The sequence below is a fragment of the Cherax quadricarinatus genome, chromosome 98 (assembly GCF_038502225.1).
Source record: "Cherax quadricarinatus isolate ZL_2023a chromosome 98, ASM3850222v1, whole genome shotgun sequence".
Classification (NCBI taxonomy): domain Eukaryota; kingdom Metazoa; phylum Arthropoda; class Malacostraca; order Decapoda; family Parastacidae; genus Cherax; species Cherax quadricarinatus.
The window spans coordinates 6,993,880-7,021,490 of record NC_091389.1 but is presented as its reverse complement, the minus strand read 5'-3'; the positions used below and the strand labels follow the sequence as shown (position 1 = coordinate 7,021,490).

At 43.8% G+C, this 27,611-nt stretch overlaps 2 protein-coding genes across 3 annotated transcripts in view; one reads left to right on the top strand and one right to left on the bottom strand.

The window, feature by feature from the left end:
• LOC128702578 (uncharacterized) overlaps positions 1-12,101 on the bottom strand; it is a 32,993-nt gene extending 20,892 nt beyond the window's left edge. Inside the window, exons 1-2 of one of the 2 annotated variants that reach the window (XM_070105276.1) lie at positions 11,983-12,101; positions 4,997-5,229 (exon numbers count right to left, since the gene is read on the bottom strand). In XM_070105276.1, the coding sequence (XP_069961377.1) occupies positions 4,997-5,224 (228 nt within the window). In that variant the 5' untranslated portion in view covers positions 5,225-5,229; positions 11,983-12,101. Of the gene's footprint in view, positions 1-4,996; positions 5,230-11,877 lie in introns of both variants that reach the window. The other variant, XM_053796877.2, reaches the window with a different exon arrangement.
• A 2,671-nt stretch (positions 12,102-14,772) lies between these two features.
• Positions 14,773-27,352, top strand: LOC128702571 (uncharacterized). The gene is made up of 4 exons (XM_053796860.2): positions 14,773-15,011; positions 16,985-20,304; positions 23,637-23,862; positions 25,069-27,352. Exons 2-4 carry the CDS (start codon positions 17,807-17,809, stop codon positions 25,483-25,485), a joined length of 3,141 nt encoding a protein of 1,046 aa, XP_053652835.2. The 5' UTR covers positions 14,773-15,011; positions 16,985-17,806; the 3' UTR covers positions 25,486-27,352.
• The last annotated feature ends 259 nt before the right edge of the window (positions 27,353-27,611 follow it).

Sequence of the window (27,611 nt, the reverse complement as noted above, 5' to 3'; positions counted from 1 at the left end):
TCCTGGCTACTTTGCTAGTATGCCTTCTATCCTGTTAAATTTGTGTGAAAAAAGTGCCCATTCAACCATCAGAACAACCGTGTGAAGTACCTAGATGTAGCAGTTTGGCTAATTTCACACAAATTCAACAAATTCTAATTCTAAAAGCAGTAATTTAGCCAATTGTACACAAAATTCACGAAATCCCAGTTCTAAAAACAAAATTCAACAAATTCCAATTCCAAACAATTCCAAAATAAACTAGAGAATTCATTCTAGCCATCAAAGCAACATTTCCCCTGTTTATTAATCACATCCCCCAGGGTTTTCCTATATAATACCTGCTCTTCACTTTAAATCATTATTTAAAAGAATCGAAATTTTGTCCCATTTCTTGAATAGTTGAGAAGGTAGATGTGGAGGTACTGTGTGGCAGACATTAACTCGTAAACGGTCCAGCAGATCTACGTTCACATGTGTAGCGCTACAAAAGTAGATCTACGTTTTTTTACATATTTTCAAATAATAAAAAAAAAGTAGATCAAAGTTTTTTTTACACATTTTCAAATGTAAAAAAACAAAAAGATCTACTTTTTTTACATATTTTCAAATGTTGAAAAAACGTATACAGTGGACCCCCGCATAACGATTACCTCCAAATGCGACCAATTATGTAAGTGTATTTATGTAAGTGCATTTGTACGTGTATGTTTGGGGGTCTGAAATGGACTAATCTACTTCACAATATTCCTTATGGGAACAAATTCGGTCAGTACTGGCACCTGAACATACTTATGGAGTGAAAAAATATCGTTAACCGGGGGTCCACTGTATATACGTTTGGACCGTTTACGGGTTAATAGCAAACAAAGAGCTACATACAGATGTGGAGGTACTGTGTAGTAGATATCAATAGAAAAAGTACTACACAGAGATGGAAGAAGTCATTCAAGCTGGTAATATCCTGTACTGGAGGACTACAATTGTGTCTTTGTAAGTACATTCTTTGTACATTCTATGTACAGCAGAAGCAAGACAAGTGCTGACAAGTGGCAAAAGAACACTAAATGCAGGGCAGACAAGATGAAGAATTAAACACTTGTAACATCTGGGTATCTTTATTTGTAGATGTTTCACCATCCACATTGGGCATCCCACTGAAGCAGGGCGACCCTTTTTAAATCAAGTACAGTGGACCCTCAACCAACGGCATTAATCCTTTCCAGAGGGCTCACCCTTGGTCGAAATTGCCGTTGGTAGAGTTAATTTTCGCCATGGGGAAGTGGAACAGAATTCTTCCTCCGTAAGCCATGCGTGTTGTAAGAGACGACTAAAATGCCAGGAGCAAGGGGCTAGTAACCCCTTCTCCTGTATATATTACTAAATGTAAAAGGATAAACTTTCGTTTTCCTTTTGGGCCACCCCGCCTCGGTGGGATACGGCCGGTGTGTTGAAAGAAAGAATTAATCCGTTCCTGACACCCCAAAGTCTGAAAAAAAAATTTTTTTACATGAAATATACATTTCCTTATAAGGAAAGGAATGGGACATGCAAAATAAACAATAATTAAATGCCACTTACCTTTATTGTGGCGTTGTTGATGAGTGATGTGCCAGCAGCAGGGGAGATTCAGGATTGTCTATTGCTTGGAATGAGAATCCCTTTCCATAAAGACTTCAGGTACCAAGTCCTTTGGTGGGGTTACCTCCCTTCTTGGTTTTTTAATGCCACTAGGACCAGCTTGAGAATCACTGGACCACCATCACCACCACCCTCTACCCTATCACTACCACCCTCTACCCCCATCACTACCACCCTCTACCACCATCACTACCACCCTCTACCACCATCACTACCACCCTCTACCCCCATTGCTACCACCCACTACCCCATCACTACCACCCTCTACCCCCATCACTACCACCCTCTACCACCATCACTACCACCCTCTACCACCATCACTACCACCCTCTACCACCATCACTACCACTATCACTACCACCCTCTACCACCATCACTACCACCCTCCCCCACCATCACAATCACTACCACCCTCTACCACCACCACTTTCGTATTTTTCTACAAACTTTTTCTTGAATTCTATCGTGTTTCTGACATCCTTTACCAAAGGGCTGGCTCTAGAAGCTTTCGTGGGGTCCACGGTGGCTTATTTAGTGATTGCAAGCACTAGAAACAGTGGAATAATCCAAAATGTATGGGAGGCACATGTGGAAACTGACCGCAACAGCTTGTAAACAATGGCACACTGATGTCATTGGTTAAGTTTTTCGCCGTTGGTTAAGGCATTTTTTCTACGGCAAAAAGTGCCGTTAGACGAAACTGCCATTACTTAATGCCGCCGTTAGTCGAGGGTTGACTGTAATTTATACTGGAGAAGGGGTTATTTGGTACGCTATGCCTTACAAATACAATACAAATACAATACAAATACAATACAAAGACAAATTTGATTTCTTTGTAAGGTTACAATATGTAACCTTACAATATTATAATGTATTAATTGCACACAACCACACTGAGACACATCACTGGGACCCTGACGGTCACCAGGTCAAACACTTTCTTATAAAATTGCTCACAAACAGTGTCCAGAATATCTTGCTGTCAATTTTGTCAAGGTTGGGGACCAAAGCAATCATAGTACTAGGGGGAGACAACAATCATAGTACTAGGGGGAGACAACAATCATAGTACTAGGGGGAGACAACAATCATAGTACTAGGGGGAGACAACAATCATAGTACTAGGGGGAGACAACAATCATAGTACTAGGGGGAGACAACAATCATAGTACTAGGGGGAGACAACAATCATAGTACTAGGGGGAAACAACAATCATAGTACTAGGGGGAGACAACATAGTACTAGGGGGAGACAACAATCATAGTACTAGGGGGAGAGAGCACAACTTTGTAGTACCCACAGTCAGTGGCCAGGCTCCAAACACCTTTTATTGTACAGCAATAAAGGAATGGAACAGACTGCCCGCACATGTCAAAGCCAGTCATAGCATGAACCAGTTCAAGAAGAGTGCCAAAAGGTGTCTGATGAATGTAGCTACAGAAAGGGAGGGGAATGATTTTCTATTTTTTAGCTAACATACGTGTAAATTTTACCTTATTCCTAGTAATGACCCTCGTATTGTAGATAGTCTTAATGACCCTCGTGTAGTAGATAGTCTTTTTAGTATGATAATAAGATGTTATCTTCATTGTAGAATAATAAGAAAATATTATAACCTTTATATTATAATAATAAGGTAAAAGGACCCCAATGGAAATAAGTCACTCTGTCTGACTTTTTTGGGTTATCCCAGGTTCTCTACACATATGCTGCTATGTATGATAATTCTATGTAACTGTATTTGTGTATACCTGAATAAACTTACTTACTAACCCCTTCTCCTGTATACATTACTAAAATTCAAAAGAGAAACTTTCGCTTTTCATTTTGGGCCACACTGCCTTGGTGGGATACGGCCTGTTTGTTGAAAGAAGAAGAAGGTATTAATTACAAAGAAAGCCACTAGCATGCCCAGGCATTTTAGGCAGATTAATACTGTTTACAGACTAAAACTAAACATAGGTTATAGAGTGGCAAATTTTAATTAGCCTTTGGAGTTAAAAATTTTAGCAGTAAAGGCTTCCCTGCATTTTGTATATTCTTAACAAATATATTTTTATTCTAATGACATCCAAGGAATAGCTATCAATGTTTACTTAATATAATGTGTACTGAAGACAGTAACGAGAAGATTTTTTTTAACACTCTGGCCGTCTCCCACCGAGGCAGGGTGACCCGAAAGAAAAGAAAACTATAAAGATTTTCTTCTTTTAACATTTAGTAATTTAAACAGAAGAACAGGTTACTAGCACCTTGCATCTGGCATTTTATTCGCCTCTTATGACATGCATGGCTTACAGAGGAAAGATTCTGTAATGAGCAATATACGTACATTAGAACCCCCATATCTGCGGATTCGGTTTCTGCGGTGTCAGTTATCCACGGTTTACTGTGGTACAAAAGTAACCCTTAATTTTCCTTAATAATGGCCCTAAATTGCAAAAGTACAGTGGACCCCCGCATAACGATCACCTCCAAATGCGACCAATTATGTAAGTGTATTTATGTAAGTGCGTTTGTACGTGTATGTTTGGGGGTCTGAAATGGACTAATCTACTTCACAATATTCCTTAAGGGAACAAATTCGGTCAGTACTGGCACCTGAACATACTTCTGGAGTGAAAAAATATCGTTAACCGGGGGTCCACTGTAGTCATGGAGGAAGGTCTTCAAGACCTGAGAGAAGCTGTGAAGTGCTTCCCATCAGTGACACAGTGCTAATTCTTGACTTATTGTGAATAATTTAGCGATTAAACTTTATCACAGATATGTATGTAAATGAAAAATGGTTTATATATATACGACGTTTGCTACTATCCATGGTAGGTCTTGGAACTTACCTCCATAGATACGGGGGGACTTCCATATCAAAGTACAGTGGACCCCCGGTTAACGATATTTTTTCACTCCAGAAGTATGTTCAGGTGACAGTACTGACCGAATTTTTTCCCATAAGGAATATTGTGAAGTAGATTAGTCCATTTCAGACCCCCAAACATACACATACAACCGCACTTACATAAATACACTTACATAATTGGTCGCATTCGGAGGTGATCGTTATGCGGGGGTCCATTGTAATTAAAATACACTACAATAACCTTAACCGTTTATTAGTTTTCTCTGCCTTCTGTGGACTTTAATAACTTTTGTGCTCCATCTCTAACAATAAAAAAAAAAATACAGCGACTGGAACAATACACAGATAACCTGCACACATGAGAGAAGAGTTTACGACAACTTGGACCATTTAAAAAGTCACAGCTTGACTTTGTAAATGGTTCAAGCTGAACCGAAATATCGTCATGAGCTGCTCTCTCCCATGTGTGGGTTATTAATGCATCTCTAACAAACATAAAAACTGGAGGTCACCTCAAGATAGACAGGCAGGAGGATAACGAGAGCAGCAGTGGCCAGCACAAGAGCCGTGCACTGGAAAGGAAGATGCCAGACAGGAGGAACCTCCTGCAGCAGGGATGGAGGGTTATGGATTACTGTGCTGCTGCCGCTGCTGCTAGCGGCTGGCTCCTCAGTGATGCCCTCGAGGTCATCCGCTCGGATGAGCGTCTGAAGGTCGTCTGCGCCTTCACCTTCTGCCATGGTTCCTGTAATAACATGCAAACGGTGTATTATAAATAGTATATAGAGGAGAGTTCCACTTATACAGCAGGTTAGTTCTGGGCTACAGGAGTAAACTGAAACAGTTCTGGGCTACAAGAGTAAAGTGAAACAGTTCTGGGCTACAAGAGTAAAGTGAAACAGTTCTGGGCTACAAGAGTAAAGTGAAACAGTTCTGGGCTACAAGAGTAAAGTGAAACAGTTCTGGGCTACAAGAGTAAAGTGAAACAGTTCTGGGCTACAGGAGTAAAGTGAAACAGTTCTGGGCTACAGCAGTAAAGTGAAACAGTTCTGGGCTACAGGAGTAAACTGAAACAGTTTTGGGCTACAGCAGTAAACTGAAACAGTTCTGGGCTACAGGAGTAAAGTGAAACAGTTCTGGGCTACAGGAGTAAAGTGAAACAGTTCTGGGCTACAGGAGTAAAGTGAAACAGTTCTGGGCTACAGCAGTAAAGTGAAACAGTTCTTGGCTACAGGAGTAAAGTGAAACAGTTCTGGGCTACAGCAGTAAAGTGAAACAGTTCTGGGCTACAGCAGTAAAGTGAAACAGTTCTGGGCTACAGCAGTAAAGTGAAACAGTTCTGGGCTACAGGAGTAAAGTGAAACAATTCTGGGCTACAGCAGTAAAGTGAAACAGTTCTGGGCTACAGGAGTAAAGTGAAACAGTTCTGGGCTACAGGAGTAAAGTGAAACAGTTCTGGGCTACAGGAGTAAAGTGAAACAGTTCTGGGCTACAGCAGTAAAGTGAAACAGTTCTGGGCTACAGGAGTAAACTGAAACAGTTCTGGGCTACAGGAGTAAAGTGAAACAGTTCTGGGCTACAGCAGTAAAGTGAAACAGTTCTGGGCTACAGCAGTAAAGTGAAACAGTTCTGGGCTACAGGAGTAAAGTGAAACAGTTCTGGGCTACAGCAGTAAAGTGAAACAGTTCTGGGCTACAGGAGTAAACTGAAACAGTTCTGGGCTACAGCAGTAAAGTGAAACAGTTCTGGGCTACAGGAGTAAAGTGAAACAGTTCTGGGCTACAGCAGTAAAGTGAAACAGTTCTGGGCTACAGGAGTAAAGTGAAACAGTTCTGGGCTACAGCAGTAAAGTGAAACAGTTCTGGGCTACAGCAGTAAAGTGAAACAGTTCTGGGCTACAGGAGTAAACTGAAACAGTTTTGGGCTACAGCAGTAAACTGAAACAGTTCTGGGCTACAGGAGTAAAGTGAAACAGTTCTGGGCTACAGGAGTAAAGTGAAACAGTTCTGGGCTACAGGAGTAAAGTGAAACAGTTCTGGGCTACAGCAGTAAAGTGAAACAGTTCTTGGCTACAGGAGTAAAGTGAAACAGTTCTGGGCTACAGCAGTAAAGTGAAACAGTTCTGGGCTACAGCAGTAAAGTGAAACAGTTCTGGGCTACAGGAGTAAAGTGAAACAGTTCTGGGCTACAGCAGTAAAGTGAAACAGTTCTGGGCTACAGGAGTAAAGTGAAACAGTTCTGGGCTACAGGAGTAAAGTGAAACAGTTCTGGGCTACAGCAGTAAAGTGAAACAGTTCTGGGCTACAGGAGTAAACTGAAACAGTTCTGGGCTACAGGAGTAAAGTGAAACAGTTCTGGGCTACAGCAGTAAAGTGAAACAGTTCTGGGCTACAGGAGTAAACTGAAACAGTTTTGGGCTACAGCAGTAAACTGAAACAGTTCTGGGCTACAGGAGTAAAGTGAAACAGTTCTGGGCTACAGGAGTAAAGTGAAACAGTTCTGGGCTACAGGAGTAAAGTGAAACAGTTCTGGGCTACAGCAGTAAAGTGAAACAGTTCTTGGCTACAGGAGTAAAGTGAAACAGTTCTGGGCTACAGCAGTAAAGTGAAACAGTTCTGGGCTACAGCAGTAAAGTGAAACAGTTCTGGGCTACAGGAGTAAAGTGAAACAGTTCTGGGCTACAGCAGTAAAGTGAAACAGTTCTGGGCTACAGCAGTAAAGTGAAACAGTTCTGGGCTACAGGAGTAAAGTGAAACAGTTCTGGGCTACAGGAGTAAAGTGAAACAGTTCTGGGCTACAGCAGTAAAGTGAAACAGTTCTGGGCTACAGGAGTAAAGTGAAACAGTTCTGGGCTACAGCAGTAAAGTGAAACAGTTCTGGGCTACAGGAGTAAAGTGAAACAGTTCTGGGCTACAGGAGTAAAGTGAAACAGTTCTGGGCTACAGCAGTAAAGTGAAACAGTTCTGGGCTACAGGAGTAAACTGAAACAGTTCTGGGCTACAGCAGTAAAGTGAAACAGTTCTGGGCTACAGGAGTAAAGTGAAACAGTTCTGGGCTACAGCAGTAAAGTGAAACAGTTCTTGGCTACAGGAGTAAAGTGAAACAGTTCTTGGCTACAGGAGTAAAGTGAAACAGTTCTGGGCTACAGGAGTAAACTGAAAGCCTTTTTCTCGATCATTTAGATGCACGTAAAAGCCTGGTAACATCTTTACACTATCAAATATTAACTGAGCAATAGACTTAGGCCTAAAAAATACATATACAGAACACACATTAACTTCAAATAATTTTGTCCTAATCTTATAGTGAGTGATGAATATATTTATTGAAGGAAGCCTAAATAAACAAGATATTAGATAGCTGTAGATATCTGCATTGACAAAACTTGCAGGAGAAACATTCTGGCAATAGTGTTGCATGTGCGTCTTACTCATCAACATTACTATAAAGTTTCCAGCATCAACGGTTATTCAACGTTGCAAAATGCCGTATAACATAATCCCATTTCCGACTTAAATAAAGTAATAATAATAATAATAATTATAATAATTCTTTATTACTACCAGTACATGTACAACGTATACGTGTACAAGGAATACGTGTACAAGGCATACGTGTACAAGGAATACGTGTACAAGGCATACGTGTACAAGGCATACGTGTACAAGGCATACGTGTACAAGGCATATGTGTACAAGGCATACGTGTACAAGGCATACGTGTACAAGGAATACGTGTACAAATTATACATGTACAAGGCATACGTGTACAAGGCATTCGTGTACAAGGCATACGTGTACAAGGCATACGTGTACAAGGAATACGTGTACAAGGAATACGTGTACAAGGAATACGTGTACAAGGAATACGTGTACAAGGAATACGTGTACAAGGTATACGTGTACAAGGAATACGTGTACAAGGAATACGTGTACAAGGTATACGTGTACAAGGTATACGTGTACAAGGTATACGTGTACAAGGTATACGTGTACAAGGTATACGTGTACAAGGTATACGTGTACAAGGTATACATGTACAAGCTATACAGATCATAGTTGACATCAATGACATACTACTACATAGAAAGTACCTTGTTATGCTGAGCATTTCCTGCAAATTATGTCAGTTTTGTGCCAGGATGTGACCCACACCAGTCCACTAACACCCAGGATGTGACCCACACCAGTCCACTAACACCCAGGATGTGACCCACACCAGTCCACTAACACCCAGGATCTGACCCACATCAGTCCACTAACACCCAGGATGTGACCCACACCAGTCCACTAACACCCAGGATGTGACCCACACCAGTCCACTAACACCCAGGATGTGACCCACACCAGTCCACTAACACCCAGGATGTGACCCACACCAGTCCACTAACACCCAGGATGTGACCCACACCAGTCCACTAACACCCAGCATGTGACCCACACCAGTCCACTAACACCCAGCATGTGACCCACACCAGTCCACTAACACCCAGCATGTGACCCACACCAGTCCACTAACACCCAGCATGTGACCCACACCAGTCCACTAACACCCAGCATGTGACCCACACCAGTCCACTAACACCCAGGATGTGACCCACACCAGTCCACTAACACCCAGCATGTGACCCACACCAGTCCACTAACACCCAGGATGTGACCCACACCAGTCCACTAACACCCAGGATGTGACCCACACCAGTCCACTAACACCCAGGATGTGACCCACACCAGTCCACTAACACCCAGGATGTGACCCACACCAGTCCACTAACACCCAGGATGTGACCCACACCAGTCCACTAACACCCAGCATGTGACCCACACCAGTCCACTAACACCCAGCATGTGACCCACACCAGTCCACTAACACCCAGCATGTGACCCACACCAGTCCACTAACACCCAGGATGTGACCCACACCAGTCCACTAACACCCAGCATGTGACCCACACCAGTCCACTAACACCCAGGATGTGACCCACACCAGTCCACTAGCACCCAGGATGTGACCCACACCAGTCCACCAACACCCAGGATGTGACCCACACCAGTCCACTAACACCCAGGATGTGACCCACACCAGTCCACTAACACCCAGGATGTGACCCACACCAGTCCACTAACACCCAGGATGTGACCCACACCAGTCCACCAACACCCAGGATGTGACCCACACCAGTACACTAACACCCAGGATGTGACCCACACCAGTCCACTAACACCCAGGATGTGACCCACACCAGTCCACTAACACCCAGGATGTGACCCACACCAGTCCACTAACACCCAGGATGTGACCCACACCAGTCCACTAACACCCAGGATGTGACCCACACCAGTCCACTAACACCCAGGATGTGACCCACACCAGTCCACTAACACCCAGGATGTGACCCACACCAGTCCACTAACACCCAGGATGTGACCCACACCAGTCCACTAACACCCAGGATGTGACCCACACCAGTCCACTAACACCCAGGATGTGACCCACACCAGTCCACTAACACCCAGGATGTGACCCACACCAGTCCACCAACACCCAGGATGTGACCCACACCAATCCAGTAACACCCAGGATGTGACCCACACCAGTCCACTAACACCCAGGATGCGACCCACACCAGTCCACTAACACCCAGGATGCCACCCACACCAGTCCACTAACACCCAGGATGTGACCCACACCAGTCCACTAACACCCAGGATGTGACCCACACCAGTCCACTAACACCCAGGATGTGACCCACACCAGTCCACTAACACCCAGGATGTGACCCACACCAGTCCACTAACACCCAGGATGTGACTCACACCAGTCCACTAACACCCAGGATGTGACTCACACCAGTCCACTAACACCCAGGATGTGACCCACACCAGTCCACTAACACCCAGGATGTGACCCACACCAGTCCACTAACACCCAGGATGTGACTCACACCAGTCCACTAACACCCAGGATGTGACTCACACCAGTCCACTAACACCCAGGATGTGACCCACACCAGTCCACTAACACCCAGGATGTGACTCACACCAGTCCACTAACACCCAGGATGTGACCCACACCAGTCCACTAACACCCAGGATGTGACCCACACCAGTCCACTAACACCCAGGATGTGACTCACACCAGTCCACTAACACCCAGGATGTGACCCACACCAGTCCACTAACACCCAGGATATGACCCACACCAGTCCACTAACACCCAGGATGTGACCCACACCAGTCCACTAACACCCAGGATGTGACCCACACCAGTCCACTAACACCCAGGATGTGACCCACACCAGTCCACTAACACCCAGGATGTGACCCACACCAGTCCACTAACACCCAGGATGTGACCCACACCAGTCCACTAACACCCAGGATGTGACCCACACCAGTCCACTAACACCCAGGATGTGACCCACACCAGTCCACTAACACCCAGGATGTGACCCACACCAGTCCACTAACACCCAGGATGTGACCCACGCCAGTCCACTAACACCCAGGATGTGACCCACACCAGTCCACTAACACCCAGGATGTGAACCACACCAGTCCACTAACACCCAGGATGTGACCCACACCAGTCCACTAACACCCAGGATGTGACCCACACCAGTCCACTAACACCCAGGATGTGACCCACACCAGTCCACTAACACCCAGGATGTGACCCACACCAGTCCACTAACACCCAGGATGTGACCCACACCAGTCCACTAACACCCAGGATGTGACCCACACCAGTCCACTAACACCCAGGATGTGACCCACACCAGTCCACTAACACCCAGGATGTGACCCACACCAGTCCACTAACACCCAGGATGTGACCCACACCAGTCCACTAACACCCAGGATGTGACCCACACCAGTCCACTAACACCCAGGATGTGACCCACACCAGTCCACTAACACCCAGGATGTGACCCACACCAGTCCACTAACACCCAGGATGTGACCCACACCAGTCCACTAACACCCAGGATGTGACCCACACCAGTCCACTAACAACCAGGATGTGACCCACATCAGTCCACTAACACCCAGGATGTAACCCACGCCAGTCCACTAACACCCGGGATGTGACCCACACCACTCCAGTAACACCCAGGATGTGACCCACTCCAGTCCACTAACACCCAGGATGTGACCCACACCAGTCCACTAACACCCAGGATGTGACCCACACCAGTCCACTAACACCTCCTCTATCACTATTATTATATTAGCGCTAAACCCGTAAGGGTCAGCCAGCTTCTCGGTGTTACATAACATTATTTACAATAATATATTTAACAACTTTATATAGGCAGAAATAATCTTTATATTAATATAATTTATCAACCTGAGGGGAAATACAGCAGATAAAAATAAAAAAAATAAATTACCCGCTAAATATTTGGGAAGCAGCGAGTGAGTCGTCAGTGTCTTAGTTAACTGTTGGTGACCTCACCCACTCATCTTCCTCCATTACACACTTAACACACACTAACGGGAATATTAGCCGACCAATAAACAGGTAACAGTTGGCGTTATGGGTCCGAACGAGGTCAAAAACAGGGCAACAACAGGTGAGTCAGAGGCACAGGTCAGCCATGTTGTCACTCAGCTGATCACCTTTGTTTACAATCGATGATGTGTGTTCCAACTTTTGACTTTAACCTTGACTTAGGCTACACTTTCTGCGTTATTTTGTACATTTGTAGCATTATATGCGAGATTATGCCTGATAATTAATAATTAAATAATACTGAGGACAATTTTAAACTATGATAACGATAATGAGAAATTGTGGAAATAATCTGAATGTTTATTCACCTCTTGTTCACAATCAGTGACCTGTGTTCGAACCCCTTGCAACGGTGGTAACTTAAGCTTCACTTATAACTTTACTTTTATATATTTATTGAAATAAATTTTATAATTTTATGACAATAATTACACGTAAACAAATTTTATACTAATTATAAAAGTTATGATTATAATTAGGTGTTTAGAAATAACTTACTGTCAGATTCCTGCTCGTGGCTACGACTTGGTCAAATCTTACATGTACGCCGCCAGGCCCGTGGCCTGGTATACCTGGAGTGTGTTCCGGGGGTCAGCGCCCCCGCGGCCCGGTCTGAGACCAGGCCTCATGGTGGATCAGGGTCTGATCAACCAGGCTGTTACTGCTGGCCGCACGTAAATTGACGTACGAACCACAGCATGGCTGATTAGGTACTAGGTGCCTGTCCGGCGCCTTCTTGAAGACAACCAGGTGTCTTGAAGACAACCAGGGGTCTTGAAGACAACCAGGGGTCTTGAAGACAACCAGGGGTCTTGAAGACAACCAGGGGTCTTGAAGACAACCAGGGGTCTTGAAGACAACCAGGGGTCTTGAAGACAACCAGTGGCCTTGAAGACAACCAGGGGTCTTGAAGACAACCAGGGGTCTTGAAGACAACCAGGGGTCTTGAAGACAACCAGGGGTCTTGAAGACTACCAGGGGTCTTGAAGACAACCAGTGGCCTTGAAGACAACCAGGGGTCTTGAAGACAGCCAGGGGTCTTGAAGACAACCAGGGGTCTTGAAGACAACCAGGGGTCTTGACACCCAGTGGCCTTGATGACACCCAGTGGCCTTGATGACACCCAGTGGCCTTGAAGACAACCAGGGGTCTTGAAGACAACCAGGGGTCTTGAAGACAACCAGGGGTCTTGAAGACAACCAGTGGCCTTGAAGACAACCAGGGGTCTTGAAGACAACCAGGGGTCTTGAAGACAACCAGTGGCCTTGAAGACAACCAGGGGTCTTGAAGGCAACCAGTGGCCTTGAAGACAACCAGTGGCCTTGAAGACAACCAGGGGTCTTGAAGACAACCAGGGGTCTTAAAGACAACAAGAGGTCTTAAGACAACCAGAGGTCTTAAAGACAACCAGAGATCTCGAACACAACCAGAGGTCTTAAAGACAACCAGAGGTCTTAAAGACAACAAGAGGTCTTAAGACAATCAGGGGTCTTAAAGACAACCAGAGATCTCGAACACAACCAGAGGTCTTAAAGACAACCAGAGGTCTTAAAGACAACCAGTGGCCTTGAAGACAACCAGGGGTCTTGAAGACAACCAGTGGCCTTGACGACAACCAGGGGTCTTGAAGACAACCAGTGGCCTTGAAGACAACCAGTGGCCTTGAAGACAACCAGGGGTCTTGAAGACAACCAGGGGTCTTGAAGACAACCAGGGGTCTTGAAGACAACCAGTGGCCTTGAAGACAACCAGGGGTCTTGAAGACAACCAGGGGTCTTGAAGACAACCAGGGGTCTTGAAGACAACCAGGGGTCTTGAAGACAACCAGGGGTCTTGAAGACAACCAGGGGCCTTGAAGACAACCAGGGGTCTTGAAGACAACCAGGGGTCTTGAAGACAACCAGGGGTCTTGAAGACAACCAGGGGTCTTGAAGACAACCAGTGGCTTCTGCAGTCCAACACAGAAGAACAGTAGGAGGAGATCTCTGAGGTAATCAGTCCCTCAGCTTCCAGCAGAATAAGACACTCCTCCTCCTCCTCCTCCATTCTTCTCTATATTAGACTGAAGAAGGTACTGACACATTGCAATATTTACAATGCACCAAAACCTCTCATTTTTTAGGCACTGTGTGAGCCATACGGGTACAGCGCTTCCTGGGGATTGTAATAACCAGTTTCATGGTGTCAGGTCAATAAAGGCGATTTTTGTTTGTTAAGTGAGAGAGGTCCAGCATTCATGTGTGAAATATTTTTTATGTAAATTAAGAGATACATAGATAGAAGAGGCAGATTACACTACTTGTGTTAGTAAATAAGATAAGTAAGAAAGTAAGTAAATAAGGAAGTAAGTAAATACGAAAGAAAGTAATTTACTAAGCAAATTACACAAGCTAGTTAGTAAGTTAGCTAATTAAACAAGGTTATTTAGGTACAATTTACACAATACTTTGATAATTTACAATTATCTAACATAATAATATATATAAATTACCTAAGATAACTTCCCAGAAGATCAAATACCTATTTCCATTCAAGTCCTTGTCATACATACTCATTTACCTCTCTACAAAACACTATGTAACCTCCACAATAATTAAAACCTCATAAAAATAACAAAAAGCCCATCACACACACCTGTCACACAAAATACCAAATTTAGTGTTAAAATATAGACTTCCCAAAAATTAATTCCTCTATGAATGGTGGTCAGTGTTCGGGGAGGCGGTGGCGCTACACAACGCGACTTCTGATTGGCTGCGCCAACAAAGCCGCGCTGTGATTGGCTGTTGTCGAGGCAGCTGATAGGTCCCGTGAGCGGCCATGTTGTCCTCTCCAGATTTGTAAACAAACCCAGGCAGCGACAGGTGCATTGAGAAGGATTTTTTTCACCCAATTTCACCCCATTTCCCCGGTAGATATGGCTGTACCGGGACGGGAAACGAACCGGGGCAGCGAGATGTGGTGTGTGGCTGCGTGTACCTCCCAAATATGGACGAGAACTGCTGGAAAATAGTAGGTTCCAGCCTGTCTCGTCCTCTGGTCACTCTTATGACGAGTGTCAAGTAAATGTTAAAATCTAACCTGTGTGTGTTAAAATGTCTCCCATTGGTGTTAAAATGTCTCCCATTAGTGTTAAAATGTCTCCCATTGGTGTTAAAATGTCTCCCATTGGTGTTAAAATGTCTCCCATTAGTGTTAAAATGTCTCCCATTGGTGTTAAAATGTCTCCCATTAGTGTTAAAATGTCTCCCATTAGTGTTAAAATGTCTCCCATTGGTGTTAAAATGTCTCCCATTGGTGTTAAAATGTCTCCCATTGGTGTTAAAATGTCTCCCATTGGTGTTAAAATGTCTCCCATTGGTGTTAAAATGTCTCCCATTGGTGTTAAAATGTCTCCCATTGGTGTTAAAATGTCTCCCATTGGTGTTAAAATGTCTCCCATTGGTGTTAAAATGTCTCCCATTGGTGTTAAAATGTCTCCCATTGGTGTTAAAAATCTGTCCCATTGGTGTTAAAATCTGTCCCATTGGTGTTAAAATCTGTCCCATTGGTGTTAAAATGTCCCATTGGTGTTAAAATCTGTCCCATTGGTGTTAAAATCTGTCCCATTGATATTAAAATGTCTCTATTGGTGTTAAAATCTGTCCCATTGGTGTTAAAATCTGCCCAATTGGTGTTAAATCTGTCTCATTGATATTAAAATGTCTCCTATTGGTGTTAAATCTGTCCCATTGGTGTTAAAATCTGTCATTGATATTAAAATCTGCCCCAAAGGTGTTAAAATCTGCCCCAAAGGTGTTAAAATCTGCCCTCATAAAATAGGCTGCATGTACACCTGAATATAATTCATCTCTGTACAAAAATTATATCTTGAAATAAAGAATCTTAATTTCTTTAATCTTTAGATGACATTCAGTTCATTAACTCAAGTTCGATTCAGTACAAGAACTCGATAAATTAATTTGTGTTACAGTCTAGTAGCGCCATAGTTACAGTTTTTACATGACATGACAGGACATTCTAGTCATGAAGTTAAATTCTCGAAGCAGCGACCATAAACGGTAATAGCTTCACAAGTTTGTCTCTTATGTGCGAGTTTTGTACCTAGGAATAACAATAATGTCGAGTGATACTTGGAGTATACCTGGAGAGGGTTTCAGGGGTCAATGCCCTGGCACCCCGGTCCATGACTGGGCCTCGTGGTGGATCAGGACCTGATCAACCAGGCCGTTACTGCTGGCCACATGTAAACCAGCATATGGCTGACAGCCCAGCTGGTCAGCTGGGCTGTCTGTCCAGCTCCCTCTTGAAGACAGTCAGGGGTCTTGAAGACAGCTAGGGGTCTTGAAGACAGCTAGGGGTCTTGAAGACAGCCAGGGGTCTTGAAGACAGCCAGGGGTCTTGAAGACAGCCAGGGGTCTTGAAGACAGCTAGGGGTCTTGAAGACAGCCAGGGGTCTTGAAGACAGCCAGGGGTCTTGAAGACAGCCAGGGGTCTTGAAGACAGCCAGGGGTCTTGAAGACAGCCAGGGGTCTTGAAGACAGTCAGGGGTCTTGAAGACAACCAGGGGTCTTGAAGACAACCAGGGGTCTTGAAGACAGCCAGGGGTCTTGAAGACAGCCAGGGGTCTTGAAGACAGCCAGGGGTCTTGAAGACAGCCAGGGGTCTTGAAGACAGCCAGGGGTTTTGAAGACAGCCAGGGATCTTGAAGACAGCCAGGGGTCTTGAAGACAGCCAGGGGTCTTGAAGACAGCCAGGGGTCTTGAAGACAGCCAGGGGTCTTGAAGACAGCCAGGGGTCTATTGGTAATCCCCCTCTTGAAAAAGTACATCAATTTTTGATGCACATGTTCATATTTGAAAAAAATCACTATATAGAGGTTTATAAGAGTTGACTCTGTATAGAGGAGCTTTATAAGAGAGGTGACTGTTGAAATTTTTCAAAAGTAATATGCAAGAATTTTACATATGATCATAATTTTTCAGATTACTGGAAATAATTCGACAGCGAGGCCTACAGTAAACACTGAGGGACGGCTCTCTGGATACACCATGTGTAGGAATCCTACCAGGAAACACTGAATACTGCCAGTTAACACTGCAGGAAACACTGAAGGAATCCTACCAGCAAACACTGAAGTAATACTGCCAGCTAACACTGTGAAGGAATCCTGCAGGAAACACTGTTGGAATCTTACTGGGGAACACACTTTGGTTACCCACATTGCAACAATCCTTGACAGACAGTGCACACACAAGTGCTTTTTGCTCACTTTTGAGAATTACACAACACTCCTCAGGCATTGATCATTCATCGACAGCCTAAGGTGCCGGAATAAATTATTCCATAGTACCACTACTGGGAGTGCCGTTGTCAAAGATATTTAATCGGTTGTATAATTTACCTGTGGTGCTGTTATTGGCCGTTCTGATTTTGGAGATACCTGATTGGTCAAGTGATGGATGCAAAAAGGTACTTTTGTAATGAACATGTTTAGAACACTGGTTTAATATCTGGTGATGGCAGATGTTAAAACACATGCCAAGTTACTACATATGTTAAGACATGCTGTTTGACACTTCTATATATATGCTGACTTCTGTTATTAAGATAAATATTTTTTAATCTGCACCATTGTTGTAGCATAAATTTGTTAAAGATTAAGATAATTATTTTATTTCTGAAATAATTTTGTTATAATTGGCCAAGAAAAGCACAGAAGGCAAATTGAAAATGATATTTGTCAGTTGTGCTGAAATTGCAGCCGACTAATTTTCATTGAAGTGAGGGATTTTCTCACCGTTAAGATGAACGGCAGTGGAGGAGAGAGCGTTGAGTACCACCAGGTGTTGGCACGGGTAACTTGCCACGAGAGTGCTGTTGCCATGTTCAAGCAGGATAGCAACAGCAGCTCATCTCTGGTTGACGAGTCCGAGATGGTTGCCAGCCTCACTGTGGTCACTGACGAATGTTCAATGGGCGGCGATGTTACCAATGAGATTGTGATCACAGCAGATGATAGCCTTACCCTCTCTGCCGATGGGAACTTGACGCCCATGAAGCGTAGGGAGAGTGGAGGCAGCACTGACCCCCTGCAGAGCTCTGACGACGACAAGACACTCGAGAGTCAGATTGTTTTTATTCACCAGCAAGATCAGCAGCAGCAGCAGCGCCAGCAGCTGCATCACCAGTCGCACCATAGACACATCCATGGGGCGACACATCAGCAGATCTTGACGGTGCAACAGCCTCAGCAGGCAACACAGGTTCTGACAGTGAGCGCCGTCCAGCAGCAGCAGTCATTGCCACGAGCTCGTGGCCAGTCAGGTGAGGTGGCCATCAGACCAAACATTAGCGAGATAGTTTCTACCAGCATGACGACTGTAACTGCGAGTAGTTCTTCTCTACTTCCTCTCACAAATACACTTTCAAATGGCACTGTGCGAGTCAGTAACTTACCGGTGAACTTGTTAGCAAGTCCTACTACTGTGAATACAACAGTAGAACAACCAAACAATGGGCCGTGCATGTGCTTTGTGTGTGGCCGCCACTTGTCTGATCCCAGCGAGAGGTTTTACTATTTAAAGACGCAGAAACTGTTCAACACACAGGTAACTCTGCTAGAACTTCTGAGTGACGTACTAAACCAGATGGTCGTTACTAACACGTGCGCCGTCGACCTGTGCTCCAGGTGCTCGGAACTCATTAATGAGACAGACAGTGCGTACACCCACCTCAATCGACTCAAGAAGCAGATTAACTTACTCTTCAGCAACAATCAGCGACCCAAGTTAACCTTTCAGGTCTTGCCAAAGCCAAATAATTTCAATGCTGTTGGTGCAGCTCCGGTGTCCCGGGTGTATCAGCCGCCACAGCTAAACTTAGATGACCTGGCAGCCACGCGGCCACGCCGGGGGCGGCAAGCTCGCAAATCGGACGTGAAGAAGGAAGAAATCCTGGATTCAAAGCTGAAGATGACCCCCAAGAAGAAGGGTGGACGGCCACGGAAGCCGTTTGCTTGTCACATATGCAAGCGTAAGTTCCTGACCAAGGATATGGTTGCTAGTCACATGGTCAAGGAGCATGATATCCACCCTGTGGGTCTGGCCAGGCCTATACTAGGCCCGCAAGGCTCTCCAGAGCCTACGACCATCGTGCTGGAAGAGAGCAGGAATGATGCTGCCAGCTTGGAGCTTCAGCAGATGAAACAGGAGCAGGAGGTCACTAAAGAGAGAACATCTTTGGTGCCTCTGAAGACAAGCCCCATGAAAATTGAGAGTGTGCCTATTACCCTGGGCACCAACCGGCCCTCAGGTTTGCCACCTCTCCTGCCCATAGCCCCCAAAGTGAGCACCGACGTAGCCTCTCAACTCCTGGCATCCATGCGACCAATACAACCTAAACCTCAGACCATGATACAAACCGCTCCAGATGGCTCAATGGTTTTGTTGATGAATCCCACCGTTGTGGACTCCTCGCCAACTGTCATTAAAGTAACACCTGGATACATGAACCTTAAACCTGGTCCCCATGCATGTGACAAATGTAACAAGACTTTCCTTGATGAGAAGAGTCGCAGGATGCACCGCATTGCTGCACACGGCTTGAGAAAAAGGAAGAGAGATGAGGAAGATGAGGATGATGATGATGGGGAAAAACGAGACAGTGACGAAAAACTGTGGCATTGTCGTTTGTGCGAAACTTCCTTCGTGAACAAGAGGACCCTGACAGAGCACCGCAAGGTTGTTCACACTCGTATCGGAGATGGCGGTAGTGGCAACGACCTCAGGAAGGACCGCCTCCACTCGTGCGACCAGTGTGAACAAATGTTTAGCTACAAGTACGAACTGGAGCGCCACAGAGAGACACACGTGCCGTACACGCAGATGGGCCCTCACGAGTTTGTGTGTTGTGTGTGTGGGTTGAAGGTCGCCAGTAAGGCTGCCCTCAAGATCCACCTCCATCGCTTTCACAGCAAAGATGATGAGACAAAAGATTACCTGTGCTCCGAGTGCGGCTACATGGCGTCCACCAAGAAGGCTTTCACCGATCACCAGCGCATCCACAGTGATGACCCGGGGCCCAAAGCACGGTGTACCATCTGTGAGAAAGAGATGCTGGCATCATCATACAAAATCCACATGCTGAGAATGCATGGCGAGCCCAAACACCCATGTGAAACGTGCGGCCAAAGGTTCACCGTCAGATCAGATCTCATGCGACACCTGAACACCATCCACTCTACCCTACGGCCGTACGACTGCGACCTGTGTGGCGAGAAGTTTGCCACCTCCGACGCCCTCAGGTTTGTCTGGGTATTTTGTTTTCATTGAGGGGGGTTTCCTATCCCCAAAGCTAATTAACACTGTGCAGCTATTACAGTTATCAGACTTACAGGTGGTCCTCGACTGATGGAGTTACGTTCCTACAGATGCATCGTAAGTTGAAAATATCTTGTCGAATATGAATATGACATATTTTGTTTATTTATTAACTACTGTTACTGAATAAGTAAATAATTACTGTAGCTAAATGCCTGTATTGAAAAATAAATGAATACAAGTTTATCCTATCAATAAATGTACAGTATTGCACAATGCAAAAAAGTTGTAGATGTATTGAACTATCATTAAGTCAAAATATTGTAAAATCAGGAGCATCTGTAATATTATTATTGTGTTGCATTATAGTTGTATTTTTGTAATTATTAACCCATAAACGGTCCAAATGTATATATACGTTTTTTCAGCATTTGAAAGTACAGTGGACTCCCGGTTAACGATATTTTTTCATTCCAGAAGTATGTTCAGGTGCCAGTACTGACTGAATTTGTTCCCATAAGGAATATTGTGAAGTAGATTAGTCCATTTCAGACCCCCAAACATACACGTACAAACGCACTTACATAAATACACTTACATAATTGGTCGCATTCGGAGGTGATCGTTATGCGGGGGTCCACTGTACAGTGGTCCCTCAATAATTGTCCGGCCTGAAAGTCGTCCATTTCGGAAATAGTCCTGTTTTTTCGTCAAAATATTGGTCCGGTAACTCGCTAATAGTCCTTCGTCCCGGACGCGTACTCACGGTCTGAGCGGCCTCGAGCCGCCTCGGCCTTTCCTTCCCAGCCAGTGTGCCATTGTTTACCAGTGAGCTACAGTCCCCTCACGTGCTCCAGCAAAATATTTCATAATATTTCATTTATTTTAGTGCTTGCAAGTTATTTAAGTGCTAAATAAGCTACCATGGCTCCAAAGAAAGCTCCTAGTGCCAAGCCTTTGGTAAAGAAGGTGAGAAATACGATTGAATTTAAGAAAAACATCATTGAACAATATGATAGTGGCGTACATGTGGGCGAACTGGCCAGGATGTATAACAAATCCCGTACAACCATATCTTCCATCGTGGCCAAGAAAAAGGAAATCAAGGATGCTGTTGTTGCAAAGGGGGGTAACTATGCTGACAAAAATGAGATCACCAGTACACGAAGATGTTGAGAAGTTATTATTGGTGTGGATAAATGAGAAACAATTAGCAGGAGACAGTCTTATGACGTCGCTTATTTGTGAAAAGGCTAGGCAGTTGCATGATGATTTGGTAAAGAAATTGCCTGCAACTAGTGATGATGTGATTGAATTTAAGGCCAGCAAAGGCTGGTTTGAGAGATTTAAGAACCGTACTGGCATACACAGTGTGGTAAGGCATGGTGAGGCTGCCAGTTCGGACCACAAGGCGGCTGAAAAATGTGCATGAATTCCAGGACTACATAGAGGCTGAAGGACTGAAACCTGAACAAGTGTTCAATTGTGACGAAACAGGCCTCTTTTGGAAGAAAATGTCAAAGAGGACCTTCATTACACAAAAGGAAAAGGCAATGCCAGGACACAAGCCTATGAAAGACAGGCTGACGCTAATGTTCTGTGCTAATGCTAGTGGGGATTTCAAAGTGAAGCCATTACTAGTGTACCATTCTGAAAATCCCAGAGTGTTCAGGAAAAACAATGTTATGAAGAGTAAATTGTGTGTGTTTTGGAAATCTAATAGTAAGGCATGGGTCACGAGGGAAATTTTTGTCGAGTGGTTCAATGAAGTGTTTGGCCCTAGTGTGAAGGAGTATCTCCTGGAAAAGAAATTGGATCTCAAGTGCCTGCTAGTAATGGATAATGCACCTGCTCATCCTCCAAACTTGGATGACCTAATTCTGAAGGAGTTTGGGTTCATCACAGTAAAGTTCTTGCCCCCGAATACCACTCCTCTCCTCCAGCCCATGGACCAGCAGATCATTGCAAACTTTAAAAAACTACACCAAAGCATTGTTTGAAAGGTGCTTGAATGTGACCTCAGAAACTCACTCGACCCTACGAGATTTTTGGAAAGAACATTTCACTATTCTCCTTATAGGTAAGGCTTGGGAGGGAGTGACTACCAGGACTTTGAACTCTGCTTGGAGAAAATTGTGGACAGATTGTGTCCACAAGAGGGATTTTGAAAGGTTTGGGGCTGACGCTGATAAGCCTATGTCAGTTGTTAAATCCATTGTGGCACTGGGGACTTCCATGGGGTTGGATGTGAGTTTGGAGGATGTGGAAGAGTTGGTGGAGGACCACAACGAAGAGCTAACCACTGAGGAGCTGCAAGAGCTTCAGCAGGAACAGCAACAGAGGGCAGCTCTGAATCTTGCTGCAGAGGAGGAGGAAGAGAGATGGAGGAAGGTGCCTTCTTCAGAAATTAAGGAGATTTTTGAAATGTGGGGTAGGATGGAAAGATTTATGGAGAAACATCACCCAGAGAAGGATGTTGCAAGCCATATCGGCAACTTGTACAGTGACAGAATCTTGGCCCATTTTAGGGAAGTTTTAAAGAGACGCCAGAAACAGAGCTCTCTGGACAGTTTTTTGCGAGACAGGACTCCAGTGACTCAAGGTGGTCCTAGTGGCATTAAGAAACAGAGAAGAGAAGTAACCCCAGAAAAGCAATTGTTACCCGAGGTGTTGATGGAAGGGGATTCCCCTTCCAAACAGTAATTCATCCAATCAGTCTCATTCTCCAGTCTTCCATACACTAAGAAGACTCGCCAATAAAGGTAAGTGTTATGCTGTTAATGTTTCATTCATCATTTCCCATTGTATTGTTTATGTACTACATCTATATTTCATGTAAAAAAATTTTTTGTTTTAATACTTCTGGGTGTCAGGAACGGATTAATTGAATTTACATTATTTCTTATGGGGGAAATTGATTCGTAAATTGTCCATTTCGATAATAGTCCCACTTCCAGGAATGGATTATGGACGATTATTGAGGGACCACTGTATGTAAAAAAAGTAGATTTTTTTTTTTGTACATTTGAAAATATGTAAAAAAACTTTGATCTACTTTTGTAGCGCTACACATGTGAACGTAGCTCTGCTTGGACCGTTTACGGGTTAATATTAAGGCAAGAGACATTTAATATCAGCTTTCTTACTATTAATGTTTTTAATGCACAAGCCATATCCCACTGACATGTTTGACGCTAAGCAGGTTAAACACCCCATCACACTGTACTCCCCATCTCCAAGACTTGAATCTGGCTGACCGGTTCCACCGGACCCCTTCACAAACCTGACTTCTGTGACGGCAGACTTGTACTTGCAGGTACCACCGCAACAAGACGCACTCAACAGTGGTGCACCAGTGCGAGTACTGCAGCAAGAGCTACAAGTGGAAGGGGGAACTAAGGACACACGTCCAGCGCAACCACATGGAGCACAAGGAGCGCTACCAGTGCTCTCTCTGCTCCCGCAACTATGCCGACCGCCGCAAGCTGCGCCACCACATGACTGTCAAGCACCAAGTGCTAGACAACTTCAAGAGTTGCCAGGTATGGATTGTAACTTTTACTGTAAAATCTAGAGGCGTATATGGGAATTATGCCGTATGATATGGTATAGATCATAGCAATTAGCGTAAAATGTAGAGGTGTATGTGGGCATAGTGCTGCATGTGTCAACCACGGCAGGTGTGCCAAGATCAGTCAGGCCGTCAGCACTGTCCTGCATGATATAAATTTCTCACATTACAAGAAACATCTTCAATAATAATAATAATAATAATAATAATAATAATAATAATGATACTGTTGTAATTCATTGTAATTAATAATGGTACAGTAAATTAAATGAGTTATGACACTGGCCATCTCCCACCAAGGTTGTTTGACCTAAAAAAAGGGAAGAAATACATTCACCATCACTCAGTCCATAACTGTCTTGCCAAAAGTGTGTTGACATTGTACTTCAGATGACCACTACAAGTAACTAGCGATATACACTGCCCTAATTATTATCGCTATTTTTTTTTTTTAAACACAGGTCACATCCCACCAAGGCACGGTGACCCGGCATTTAGTAATTTATACAGAAGGTTACTAACTCTTGGTATTTTAGTCGCCTCTTACGACACACACATGGCTCGCGGAGTAAGAATTCTGTTCCAATTCCTCATGGAGATGAGGAAATTAACAAGTACAAGAACTAGTAAGAAAATAGAAGAAAACCCAGAGGGGTGTGTATATATATATGCTTGTACATGCATGTGTAGTGTGACCTAAGTGTAAGTAGAAGTAGCAAGACGTACTTGAAATCTTGCACGTTTATGAGACAGAAAAAAGATGCCAGCAGTCCTACCATCATGTAAAATAATTACAGATTTCTCTTTGACACTCATTTGGTAGGCTGGTAGTACCTCCCTGGGTGGTTGTCTACCAGCCTACTACCGCAGGACGGTAGTACCTCCCTTGGTAGTTGCTGTCTACCATCCTACTACCACAGGACAGTAGTACCTCCTTGGGTGGTTGCTGTCTACCAACCTAATACCATATACTTACCTAATATGTACTTACAAACATGTTGGGGACCTGTATTATGTATATTATACACAATACAGAAAATTCTCAATGTGTTTGTAAGTCGTGGACTTAACTGTAAAGTAGGACCCCGTATCCAAAGTAGGTCTTGGAACTTATTCCCTGCTGATACAGGGGGATTACTGTATTGTGATTTTTCATTCTTCATTATCTTGTTTGCAGCCTCGGGAGCAGAAGATGGTGGTGACGTATAAGGGTGGGGACGAGGAGATCCCCAGCAGCGGGTATGAGCCACAGGGCACACTGCTGCCTCCTTCAGTCACCTCGCACTCCACCAGCCACCACCTGCAGCAGACAGTCGCCTCTCAACCCCAGGACATGATCCAGCCGTCCATCGTCACCATCCCAGTCTATCACCACCACCACCACCATCACCACAATCCTCCCACCCAGCACAGTCTGCACCACCACCAGGGCATTGTTGCAACACCGCAGCAGCAGCAACAGCAGCTTCATCTCTCTCAGCCTGGGCATCATGCCCTGCACCAGCACCAGCAACATCACCACATGCTCAATGAGGTGTACATCGTACCAGATCTGAGTGTACCTTTACACGAGGAACAAGTTACTACCTCATAGAAGCAGATCTGAGCATACACTAAAACCTCCATATAACAGACTAATAGTGATTTAATGAACATTCGCATAATTCACCCCTATGTTTAAAAATATTCAAAAAATCACTATAGTTGTTCCTTGACTTATGTCCTGATGAACCCATCTTAAGCTGAAAATATCGTAAATTAAATATTAATACACCTACCATCCGACTTACGACCAAGTTCGGTTCCAAGAAACCGGTCGTAAGTCGAAATGGTCATAAGTCGAACTTTACTACTGAATATCAACAAAACATTTTTGTAATGACTTTATTTTGTTTTATTTGGTATTTCGTGTTTTACTTTACTTTTTATGTTGTTAGTACTGTATTTTATACTGTAAGGTTTAGGATAAACACTGTGTACAACACAAACACTTGTTTATTTCCCAGAAATTTGGCATAAAAAACACGGTCGTAAGTCGAGTCGTCGTAAGTCGAGCAGGTCGTAAGTCGGATGGTAGGTGTATATGATAATTTTTTTTCAACTAACTGGCCGTATCCTACCGGGTGACCTAAAAAGAAAAGCAAAAGTTTTTCTTTTTAAATTTAGTAATGTATACAGGAGAAGGTGTTACCAACCCCTCGCTCCCTCCATTTTAGTCGCCTGTTACAACACACATGGCTTATGGAGGACGAATTTTTTTCCACTTCCCCACGGAGAATGAAAAATTTATAAGTAAATAAATACCTGGCACTGAATAAGCACATAAATAATTACTGTAACTAAATACCAGTTTTGAAAAGGAACTGAATACAAGTTTACCCTATCAAAGTTGAATGAGTACTGAATGTGCAGCACTATTGCACCATTGTAAAGTCAAAACATTGCAAGTTGAACCATGGTAAAGCAAGGACTACCTGTACTCTATACCCAATACAGCAGTCTCAATTAGTGCAAGTTCAAATAGTGGGAAATTTGATTTAATGCATAATTAATTAATGCTAGTTTTTTCCCCAAACTCTTTAAATCATACACAAAAATTACACATACGTAATTCGAAGTATAAATTGGAATAATGCGTCCACTTCACAAGATTCATTATGGGCACTAATTGAGACCTTGCTGCAGCAGCGCTGTATAGCCCTTGTGGCTTAGCGCTTCTTTTTGATTATAATAATGAGACCTTGCTGTATAGTTGTGTACATAATTTATACTGTAATAAACATTGAAAATAAAGAAGTTAAAAGTGCAATTTGTCTGCTATTTCAGAAGTCTGTTATAATGAGGTCTGTTATATCAAGGTCATTTTTTTTTCTGTCATTTCAGAAGTCTGATATAGCTACATCAGATTTTTGCCTGCTATTTCAGAAGTCCGTTATATTGAGGTCATATTTTGTTATTTCAGAAGTCTGTTATAATGAGGTCTGTTATATCAAGGTCATTTTTTTTCTGTCATTTCAGAAGTCTGATATAGCTACATCAGATTTTTGCCTGCTATTTCAGAAGTCCGTTATATTGAGGTCATATTTTGTTATTTCAGAAGTCTGTTATAATGAGGTCTGTTACATGGAGTGTTTAGTGTACCTGTGTGTGAGAGCAGGTTACTACCTCATGGATACAAGCCGTGTCAAAATACCTTGGTGCTGGCAATCTACATTTTCCTGCCACTCAATTCACTCTTTCTTTGGCATTAACCACCACACTTCCTAGCAAAGAATACTCATTGTGTTTATTTGAAGAGTTAAACCCATGTGGGCGATTAACCACGAGTACTGGAGGCCTAATTTTTCGTCTGCTAATTGTTAGATGGACACAACTCTCAGTCAGTAGGCTCAAAAAAAAAAAAATCCCCAAAAATAAAGTTTTAGGGTATTAAATTATTTTTCAGGAATGGAACCTTCATTTCTGATATTGATCCTGGGAAAATAAAGATTCAGTTTACCGTGGCATTATGGAAGTGCAGTAGGGTCGTCCTTGTGTGAAATATGTCAAGTTCTTAGTGCAGTTGCTCTTTGACTTACAGTAGAGTTATGTTCTGACAAACCCATCCTAAGTCACTGAATAAATAATTACTGTAACTAAATACCGGTATTTAAAAGTACAGTGGACCCCCGCATAACGATTACCTCCGAATGCGACCAATTATGTAAGTGCGTTTGTATG